Here is an 11,730-nt window from a genome sequence, read left to right on the forward strand (position 1 = left end):
CCCTATGACCCTGTGGTTCCCTGTGACCATACATTTTATGATGCCATTGTTACGCCGAGCGCTCCGGGTCCCCGCTCCTCCCCGGAGCGCTCGCTACACTTCCCTCACTGCAGCGCCCCGGTCGGTTCCACGGACCCGGGGCGCTGCGTTACTACCTCCGGCCGGGATGCGATTCGCGATGCGGGTAGCGCCCGCTCGCGATGCGCACCCCGGCTCCCGTACCTTACTCGCTCCCCGTCAGTTCTGTCCCGGCGCGCGCGGCCCCGCTCCCTAGGGCGCGCGCGCGCCGGGTCTTTGCGATTTAAAGGGCCACTGCACCGCTGATTGGTGCAGTGGTTCCAATTAGTGTTTACACCTGTGCACTTCCCTATATCACCTCACTTCCCCTTCACTCCCTCGCCGGATCTTGTTGCCCTAGTGCCAGTGAAAGCGTTCCTTGTGTGTTCCTTGCCTGTGATTCCAGACCTTCTGCCGTTGCCCCTGACTACCTGCCAGCCGGCATCGTGACAGTAGATCCGGCCATGGATCCCGCTGAAGTTCCTCTGCCAGTTGTCGCTGACCTCACCACGGTGGTCGCCCAGCAGTCACAACAGATTGCGCAACAAGGCCAACAGCTGTCTCAACTGACTGTTATGCTACAACAGTTACTACCACAGCTCCAGCAATCATCTCCTCCGCAGCGAGTGGCCGCTTCTGGAATACGACTATCCTTGCCGGATAAATTTGATGGGGACTCTAAGTTTTGCCGTGGCTTTCTTTCCCAATGTTCATTACACTTGGAGATGATGTCGGACCAGTTCCCCACTGAAAGGTCTAAGGTGGCTTTCGTAGTCAGCCTGCTGTCTGGAAAAGCCCTGGCTTGGGCCACACCGCTCTGGGACCGCAATGACCCCGTCACTGCCTCTGTACACTCCTTCTTCTCGGAAATTCGAAGTGTCTTTGAGGAACCTGCCCGAGCCTCTTCTGCTGAGACTGCCCTGTTGAACCTGGTCCAGGGTAATTCTTCCGTTGGCGAGTATGCCGTACAGTTCCGTACCCTTGCTTCAGAATTATCCTGGAATAATGAGGCACTCTGCGCGACCTTTAAAAAAGGCCTATCCAGCAACATTAAAGATGTTCTGGCCGCACGAGAAATCCCTGCTAACCTACATGAACTCATCCATCTTGCCACTCGCATTGACATGCGTTTTTCCGAACGGCGTCAGGAGCTCCGCCAGGATATGGACTCTGTTCGCACGAGGCGTTTCTTCTCCCCGGCTCCTCTCTCCTCTGGTCCCCTGCAATCTGTTCCTGTGCCTCCCGCCGTGGAGGCTATGCAGGTCGACCGGTCTCGCCTGACACCCCAAGAGAGGACACGACGCCGCATGGAGAATCTCTGCCTGTACTGTGCTAGTACCGAACACTTCCTGAAGGATTGTCCTATCCGTCCTCCCCGCCTGGAAAGACGTCCGCTGACTCCGCACAAAGGTGAGACAGTCCTTGATGTCTACTCTGCTTCTCCACGTCTTACTGTGCCTGTGCGGATGTCTGCCTCTGCCTTCTCCTTCTCTGCTGTGGCCTTCTTGGACTCTGGATCTGCAGGAAATTTCATCTTAGCCTCTCTCGTCAACAGGTTCAACATCCCGGTGACCAGTCTCGCCAGACCCCTCTACATCAATTGTGTAAACAATGAAAGATTGGACTGTACTATACGTTTCCGCACGGAGCCCCTTCTAATGTGCATCGGATCTCATCACGAGAGGATTGAACTGTTGGTCCTCCCCAATTGCACTTCTGAAATCCTTCTTGGACTTCCCTGGCTTCAACTCCATTCCCCAATCCTGGATTGGTCCACTGGGGAGATCAAGAGTTGGGGGCCCTCTTGTTCCAAGGACTGCTTAAAACCGGTTCCCAGTAAACCTTGCCGTGTCCCTGTGCTTCCTCATGTAACCGGTCTCCCTAAGGCCTATATGGACTTTGCGGACGTTTTTTGCAAAAAACAAGCTGAGACTCTACCTCCTCACAGGCCTTATGATTGTCCCATTGACCTCCTCCCGGGCACTACTCCACCCCGGGGCAGAATCTATCCTCTGTCCGTCCCAGAGACTCTTGCCATGTCTGAATACGTCCAAGAAAATTTAAAAAAGGGCTTTATCCGTAAATCCTCCTCTCCTGCCGGAGCCGGATTTTTCTTTGTGTCCAAAAAAGATGGCTCTCTACGTCCTTGCATTGACTACCGCGGTCTTAATAAAATCACGGTTAAGAACCGCTACCCCCTACCCCTCATCTCTGAACTCTTTGATCGTCTCCAAGGTGCCCATATTTTTACCAAACTGGACTTAAGAGGTGCTTATAATCTCATCCGCATCAGAGAGGGGGATGAATGGAAAACGGCATTTAACACCAGAGATGGACACTTTGAGTATCTGGTCATGCCCTTTGGTCTATGCAACGCCCCTGCCGTCTTCCAAGACTTTGTTAATGAAATTTTTCGTGATCTACTATACTCCTGTGTTGTTGTATATCTGGACGATATCCTGATTTTTTCTGCCAATCTTGAAGAACACCGCCAGCATGTCCGTATGGTTCTTCAGAGACTTCGTGATAATCAACTCTATGCCAAAATAGAGAAATGTCTGTTTGAATGCCAATCTCTTCCTTTTCTAGGATACTTGGTCTCTGGCCAGGGACTACAAATGGACCCAGATAAACTCTCTGCCGTCTTAGATTGGCCACGCCCCTCCGGACTCCGTGCCATCCAACGTTTTTTGGGGTTCGCCAATTATTACAGGCAATTTATTCCACATTTTTCTACCATTGTGGCTCCTATTGTGGCTTTAACAAAAAAAAATGCCGATCCCAAGTCTTGGCCTCCTCAAGCGGAAGACGCCTTTAAACGACTCAAGTCTGCCTTTTCTTCGGCTCCCGTGCTCTCCAGACCTGACCCATCTAAACCCTTCCTATTGGAGGTTGATGCCTCCTCAGTGGGAGCTGGAGCTGTCCTTCTACAAAAAAACTCTTCCGGGCATGCTGTTACTTGTGGTTTTTTTTTCCAGGACCTTCTCTCCGGCGGAGAGGAACTACTCCATCGGGGATCGAGAGCTTCTAGCCATTAAATTAGCACTTGAGGAATGGAGGCATCTGCTGGAGGGATCAAGATTTCCAGTTATTATTTACACCGATCACAAGAACCTCTCCTACCTCCAGTCTGCCCAACGGCTGAATCCTCGTCAGGCCAGGTGGTCTCTGTTCTTTGCCCGATTTAATTTTGAAATTCACTTTCGGCCTGCTGATAAAAACATTAGGGCCGATGCTCTCTCTCGTTCCTCAGATGCCTCTGAAATTGAACTCTCTCCTCAACACATCATTCCTCCTGACTGCCTGATTTCCACTTCTCCAGCCTCCATCAGGCAAACTCCTCCAGGAAAGACCTTTGTTTCTCCACGCCAACGCCTTGGGATCCTCAAATGGGGTCACTCCTCCCATCTCGCAGGTCATGCGGGCATCAAGAAATCTGTGCAACTCATCTCTCGCTTCTATTGGTGGCCGACTCTAGAGACTGATGTGGTGGACTTTGTGCGAGCCTGCACTATCTGTGCCCGGGATAAGACTCCTCGCCAGAAGCCCGCTGGTTTTCTTCATCCTCTACCTGTCCCCGAACAACCTTGGTCTCTGATTGGTATGGATTTTATTACTGACTTACCCCCATCCCATGGCAACACTGTTATTTGGGTGGTCGTTGATCGATTCTCCAAAATGGCACATTTCATCCCTCTTCCTGGTCTTCCTTCAGCGCCTCAGTTGGCTAAACAATTTTTTGTACACATTTTTCGTCTTCACGGGTTGCCTACACAGATCGTCTCGGATAGAGGCGTCCAATTTGTGTCTAAATTCTGGAGGGCTCTCTGTAAACAACTCAAGATTAAATTAAATTTTTCTTCTGCATACCATCCTCAATCCAATGGACAAGTAGAGAGAATTAACCAGATCTTGGGTGACTATTTACGACATTTTGTTTCCTCCCGCCAGGATGACTGGGCAGATCTTCTACCTTGGGCCGAATTCTCGTATAATTTCAGAATCTCTGAATCTTCCTCCAAATCTCCGTTTTTCGTGGTGTACGGCCGTCACCCTCTTCCCCCCCTCCCTACCCCCTTGCCCTCTGGTCTGCCCGCTGTGGATGAAATTTCTCGTGATCTTTCCACCATATGGAAAGAGACCCAAAATTCTCTCTTACAGGCTTCTTCTCGCATGAAGAGATTCGCAGATAAGAAAAGAAGAGCTCCTCCCATTTTTTCCCCTGGAGACAAGGTATGGCTCTCCGCTAAATATGTCCGTTTCCGTGTCCCGAGCTATAAGTTAGGACCACGCTATCTTGGTCCTTTTAAAGTTTTGTGTCAAATTAATCCTGTCTCTTACAAACTTCTTCTTCCTCCTTCTCTTCGTATCCCTAATGCCTTTCACGTCTCTCTTCTTAAACCTCTCATCCTCAACCGTTTTTCTCCTAAATCTGTTCCTCCCACTCCTGTTTCCGGCTCCTCGGACATCTTCTCTGTCAAAGAGATTTTGGCCTCTAAAAAGGTCAGGGGAAGAACTTTTTTTTTAGTGGATTGGGAGGGTTGTGGTCCAGAAGAGAGGTCCTGGGAACCTGAGGACAATATCCTGGACAAAAGTCTGATCCTCAGGTTCTCAGGCCCCAAGAAGAGGGGGAGACCCAAGGGGGGGGGTACTGTTACGCCGAGCGCTCCGGGTCCCCGCTCCTCCCCGGAGCGCTCGCTACACTTCCCTCACTGCAGCGCCCCGGTCGGTTCCACGGACCCGGGGCGCTGCGTTACTACCTCCGGCCGGGATGCGATTCGCGATGCGGGTAGCGCCCGCTCGCGATGCGCACCCCGGCTCCCGTACCTTACTCGCTCCCCGTCAGTTCTGTCCCGGCGCGCGCGGCCCCGCTCCCTAGGGCGCGCGCGCGCCGGGTCTTTGCGATTTAAAGGGCCACTGCACCGCTGATTGGTGCAGTGGTTCCAATTAGTGTTTACACCTGTGCACTTCCCTATATCACCTCACTTCCCCTTCACTCCCTCGCCGGATCTTGTTGCCCTAGTGCCAGTGAAAGCGTTCCTTGTGTGTTCCTTGCCTGTGATTCCAGACCTTCTGCCGTTGCCCCTGACTACCTGCCAGCCGGCATCGTGACAGCCATTTTGCGCTGGGCTTTTTCTACATGTGTCCTTACAAGTTGCTGTTGCTCTACAGCTGTCCTTGCACTTCATTCTTGCAGAGGGGGGAGCTGAGCGAATCTGCACTCAATAGGGTCAAGTCGTGACCCCCCCAAATTACCACAGCCACAAATTCATCCTGGATGGGATTATTACGTTGGTCATGTTGTAGCCATTTGTGGTTTGCAGCGCAGTCTCATTTACTCACATTAACCAAGATGCAGCACAATTCAGGGAGCGCAACATAGTGATCTTTTGTCACGCTATCTGGGGGCCCCATTTTATTTATTTTTTTGCTCAGGGCCACACTTAGTCTGAAATCGGTCCTGCATTTAAGTGCAAAAACAACTTACTCAGAGTGCAATAACAACTTGGAGTCAAGGGCACATCTATCGTAGAGACAGACCAGGGGGCTGCTACTTCACTCTTGGAGAGAGGGGGCCCCATCCTTTTTGCAGACCCTGTACGGCACTCCCATCTATAGAGGAACTACAGTGTTAGTAAGAAGGTAGGAAATTGGTCAAGAGTCATGGAAAAGGAAAAAGGGGGAAAAGAGACCTTTCTGTAAGGGCAGGGGGGTAATAAACAGGCAGGTAACTTAAAAGGGTACTCCGCCCCTAGACATCTTTCCCCTTATCTGAAGGATAAGGGGTAAGATGTCTGAATGCGGGGGGTCCCAGCACCCCAGTAATTTGCATGGATGAAGTGGATTTACTGGATTACAAGTGACCACAGCCGTCACGCCCCCTCTATATATCTGCAATAGACATAAATGAAGGGGGTGTGGTGACCAAGCCTAGCCTAGATAAAGCCCAGCACAGCTGGTGTTCTGAACATAAATGTCCAGAATGCCAAGGGGGCTGGGCCGGAGATCGCAGGGGTCCTTTAGATAGGATATAAGATGTCTACCCTTTAATGTTTGTTCTATGTACACTACATCTTAAAGGGGTACTCCCATGGAAACCTTTTTTTTTTTTTTTTTTTAAATCAACTGGTGCCAGAAAGTTAAACAGATTTGTAAATTACTTCTATTAAAAAATCTTTATCTTTCCAGTACTTTTTAGCTGCTGAATACTACAGAGGAAATGGTTTTCATTTTGGAACACAGTGCTCTCTGCTGACATCATGAGCACAATGCTCTCTGCTGACACCTCTGTCCATTTTAGGAACTGTCCAGAGCAGCATGTGTTTGCTATGGGGATTTTCTCCTACTCTGGACAGTTCCTAAAATGGACAGAGATGTCAGCAGAGAGCACTGTGCTTGTGATGTCAACAGAGAGCTCAAAAAAGTTCCAAAAAGAAAAGAATTTCCTCTGTAGTATTCAGCAGCTAATAAGTACTGGAAGAATTAAGATTTTTTAATAGAAGTAATTTAATGTTTTCCACGGGAGTACCCCTTTAATCCTCAAGATATCATATAATAATCACTTATATGTAATCTCTTAGACCTGCAGACCAGCTGACAACTGGGGACCAGCGCTGGCTCAGTATCGAGGAGAACGTTACAAACATATAATTGACAACACCGGAGTAAAGAATGATGTGGAGATACCAAGTGTGACAGCCATGTCGGGATGTGATAATGAAGCCTATTTGTGAGGAGGTTTACCAACAGATGTCAAAGCTCAGAGAACATGTGAATGAAGAGGGGGGGTCTATTTAAGAGCACAATATTGTGTATATAATGGACACTTATTTAATTTTGTACAAAATATTAACATGACGTATAGATGTGGTGAACAGAAAACCATGTCATAACAACTAAAGAAGTGCAGAAAATCTCTCTTCAGCCGGGGACCCGACAGTAATGGTGGACATCATTGATCACGACATCTAAACCGTAACAGGGCTTAGTAACACTCATCGGATCTTGTCAGGTTTTCTATTTTTATTTTTTGGATCATCATTATGGGAGAAGCCATCTTACCCAAACAGCATTTAGAGATTTGCTTTACTGCAGAACCCATGGACATAGGCAACAATGGACTGAAGCTGTGCCATTCACATGAATTGGAAACCTTACTAGGCATTCTCTGTGACCTTTTCGGCGATGACTTCACAGGGAGGGGGACGCTGACGACTCTTGTGTGTACTTCTGTTATGTATATACTGGTGTCACCTTTCACTATACTCCTGTCTGGGATGATACTGCTGGGAAATGATCTGTACAGAAAAGGAAGCCTCAGCTTAGTTTTAGGCCTAGTGGACAGAAAACATATTGCAAGATTTCAGGATTATTTTAAAATATAGATAGTAAAATCGAAAGGTATCAAAATAAAAATAAAAAAAAGCATTAACCCCTTAAGGAATCAGGGTTTTTACGTTTTTGCACTTTAGTTTTTTCCTCTTTACCTCATAACCCATTCAATGTTGCACCTAAAATTCCATATTATGGCTTATGTTTTGCACCTCCAATTTTACTTTGTAATGCCATCAGCCATTTTACAGAAAAAAAAACAATGGCGAAACAGAATAAAAATTCATTGTGCGACAAAATTGAAGAAAAAATGCAATTTTGTAAATTCTGGGGGCTTCTGTTTCTACGCAGTACATTTTTTGGTAAACATGACACCTTTTCTTTATTCTGTAGGTCCATACGATTAAAATGATACCCTACTTATATAGGTTTGATTTTGTCGTACTTCTGGAAAAAATCCTAACTACATGCAGGAAAATTGTCATCTTCTGACCCCTATAACTTTTTTATTTTTTACACGTACAGGGCGGTATGAGGGCTCATTATTTGCGCCGTGAACTGAAGTCTTAGCGGTACCATTTTTGCATTGATCAGACTTTTTGATCACTTTTTACAAATTTTTTCATTTAAAAAGTGACCAAAAATACACTATTTTGAACTTTCGAATTTTTTAACACATATGTTTATTTTTATTGTCAGTTTTTTTTTTTTTATTGGAAAAGGGGGCGATTCTTACTTTTATTAGGGAAGGGGTTAAACGATCTTTATTAACTTTTTTTTCACACTTTTCTTTTGCAATATTATAGCCTCCTCTAGTGGCTATAACACTGCATTCACTGATCTTATACACAGATCACTGCTATGCATTAACATGGCATTGATCAGTGTTATCGGAGGCAGGTAATGGACACTCTGCTCACATTCTAGCTGATTGGGACATCGCAATTTCACCACGATGGTCCTGATCAGCCCGACTGAGCTGCCGGGGGTGTATTTTTGTTACTTAAGATGCGGCGATCAACTTTGAATTAGTGTTGCTCGCGAATATTCGCAAATATAGCACTATATATTTGTAATTACGAATATTCTTTTTTTTTTCACAGTACACATCACAGTGATCACCCCTCTCTGCTTCCAGCTTGTGTGGTGTAAAGAAGGCTCTAATACTACTGTGTGAGACTGGCGTACGAATTTTCGTATATGTGAAAATTTGCATATGCTAATTTTCTCATATGCGAATTTTTGCTTATGTTAATTTTTGCATATGCTAATTTTCACACATGCGAAGTTTCCTTCATGCAAATTTTTGCATATGCAATTTTTCGCATTTTCGAAATTTCGCACCTGCGAAAATTTTATGTGAATATTACTAATATGCAAATTTAGCGAATATATGACGAATATTCGTCCATATATTCGCGAAATATCACGAATTCGAATATGGCCTATGCCGCTCATCACTACTTTGAATCCAACATCTAAAGAGTAAATAGCTTGCTGCACAAAGATCGGTGCCGCACGTTATTAGCCCAGGGTCCCGGCTTTCATTAGCCACCGGGATCGACCCGCTATGACAGGTACTCAGGTGGAAAGTTTTTTTATTTTTTATTTTTTTTTTATCAACTGGTGCCAAATCTTTTTACAGATTTGTAAATTACTTCTATTTAAAAATCTTAATCCTTCCAGCACTTATCAACTGATGTATGCTCCAGAGAAAGTTGTATAGTTATTTTCTTTTCTGACTGACTATAGTGCTCTTTGCTGACACCTCTGTCTGTGTCAGGAACTGTCCAGAGCAGGAACAAATCCCCATAGTGAACCTGTCCTGCTCTGGACAGTTCCTGACACGCTGGTGTTGTAATTTTGCAACAGCTGGAGACACGCTGTTTTAAAAACACTCAGTTAGACAGACAGCCAGGGCCGGATCATTATTGGCGCTCCTGGAGCACCTGCAGGGGGGGCCAGTCACATTCGGGACATCCCTGTGTCCCGAAAAATCTTTTCAGGACACAAGGATGTCCCTGTTGCGTCTCTGCGGGCCCGTGTTAACTTAAAAAACGCAGGGGTCGTCAGGGGGTAGCGCACGCAGGGATGTCACTGGCGTGCGCCCATAGGAGAAGAGCAGAGTGGAGCGGAGCAGTGAGGAGGATGCGCGGGTATGGTAAGTCACCGGCACGTCATCTTCAGTGTTCCGACCACCGCTCCTCCGGTCCCGGGACCTACTGCTATGGCACATAGGCCATAGCAGTAGATCCTGACCCCTGACCGGAGGAGCAGTGGTCGGAACACTGAAGTGGGGCAGTACACAGGCATACAGCCTCCAGCTATACACTGTATATGGCTGAAGGCTGTATGTCTGTGGGGGAACTACAGGGTGGGCCATTTCTATGGATACACCTTAATAAAATGGGAATGGTTGGTGATAGTAACTTCCTGTTAGTGGCACATTATTATATGTGAGGTGGGAAACTTTTCAAGATGGGTGGTGACCATGGCGGCCATTTTGAAGTCGGCCATTTTGAATCCAACTTTTTTTTTCAATAGGAAGAGGGTCATGTGACACATCAAACTTATTGGGAAATTCACAAGAAAAACAATGCGCTTGGTTTTAACGTAACTTTATTCTTTCATGATTTATTTACAAGTTTCTGACCACTTATAAAATGTGTTCAATGTGCTGCCCATTGTGTTGGATTGTCAATGCAACCCTCTTCTCTATATACTGCTATATACTACTATATACACCGCAGGAGAAATGCTAGCACAGGCTTCCAGTATCCGTATACACTGCTATATACTACTATATACACCGCAGGAGAAATGCTAGCACAGGCTTCCAGTATCCGTATACACTGCTATATACTACTATATACACCGCAGGAGAAATGCTAGCACAGGCTTCCAGTATCTGTATACACTGCTATATACTACTATATACACCGCAGGAGAAATGCTAGCACAGGCTTCCAGTATCCGTATACACTGCTATATACTACTATATACACCGCAGGAGAAATGCTAGCACAGGCTTCCAGTATCCGTATAAACTGCTATATACTACTATATACACCGCAGGAGAAATGCTACCACAGGTTTCCAGTATCCGTATACACTGCTATATACTACTATATACACCACAGGAGAAATGCTAGCACAGGCTTCCAGTATCCGTATACACTGCTATATACTACTATATACACTGCAGGAGAAATGCTAGCACAGGCTTCCAGTATCCGTATACACTGCTATATACTACTATAAACACCACAGGAGAAATGCTAGCACAGGCTTCCAGTATCCGTATACACTGCTATATACTACTATATACACCGCAGGAGAAATGCTACCACAGGTTTCCAGTATCCGTATACACTGCTATATACTACTATATACACCGCAGGAGAAATGCTAGCACAGGCTTCCAGTATCCGTATACACTGCTATATACTACTATATACACCGCAGGAGAAATGCTAGCACAGGCTTCCAGTATCCGTATACACTGCTATATACTACTATAAACACCACAGGAGAAATGCTAGCACAGGCTTCCAGTATCCGTATACACTGCTATATACTACTATATACACCGCAGGAGAAATGCTAGCACAGGCTTCCAGTATCCGTATACACTGTTATATACTACTATATACACCGCAGGAGAAATGCTAGCACAGGCTTCCAGTATCTGTATACACTGCTATATACTACTATATACACAGCAGGAGAAATGCTAGCGCAGGCTTCCAGTATCTGTATACACTGTTATATACTACTATATACACCGCAGGAGAAATGCTAGCACTGGCTTCCAGTATACATAGTTTCAGGTGCTGCACATCTCGTATCTTCACAGCATAGACAATTGCCTTCAGATGACCCCAAAGATAAAAGTCTAAGGGGGTCAGATCGGGAGACACATTGGGGGCCATTCAACTGGCCCACGACGGCCAATCCACTTTCCAGGAAACTGTTCATCTAGGAATGCTCGGACCTGATAATGTGGTGGTCACCATCTTGCTGGAAAAACTCAGGGAACGTGCAGCTTCAGTGCATAAAGAGGGAAACACAATATCATGTAGCAATTTTGCATATCCAGTGGCCTTGAGGTTTCCATTGATGAAGAATGGCCCCACTATCTTTGTACCCCATATACCAAACCATACCATCAATTTTTGTGTTCCAACAGTCTTGGAGGGATCTATCCAATGTGGGTTAGTGTCAGACCAATAGCGGTGGTTTTGTTTGTTAACTTCACCAATCACATAAAAGTTTCCTCATCACTGAACAAAATCTTCTGCGTAAACTGAGGGTCCTGTTCCAATTTTTGTTTTGCCCATT

At 46.2% G+C, this 11,730-nt stretch overlaps 1 protein-coding gene across 8 annotated transcripts in view; it reads left to right on the plus strand.

Annotated features, from left to right (window-relative positions):
• Positions 1-7,798, plus strand: part of LOC130290386 (sodium- and chloride-dependent neutral and basic amino acid transporter B(0+)-like) — a 77,363-nt gene extending 69,565 nt beyond the window's left edge. For all 8 annotated transcript variants that reach the window (XM_056537964.1, XM_056537963.1, XM_056537962.1 and 5 more), the window contains one exon: positions 6,639-7,798. In XM_056537964.1, the coding sequence (XP_056393939.1) occupies positions 6,639-6,791 (153 nt within the window). In that variant the 3' untranslated portion in view covers positions 6,792-7,798. The remainder of the gene's footprint in view (positions 1-6,638) is intronic.
• The last annotated feature ends 3,932 nt before the right edge of the window (positions 7,799-11,730 follow it).

This window comes from Hyla sarda, chromosome 9 (genome assembly GCF_029499605.1).
Source record: "Hyla sarda isolate aHylSar1 chromosome 9, aHylSar1.hap1, whole genome shotgun sequence".
NCBI classification, from domain to species: domain Eukaryota; kingdom Metazoa; phylum Chordata; class Amphibia; order Anura; family Hylidae; genus Hyla; species Hyla sarda.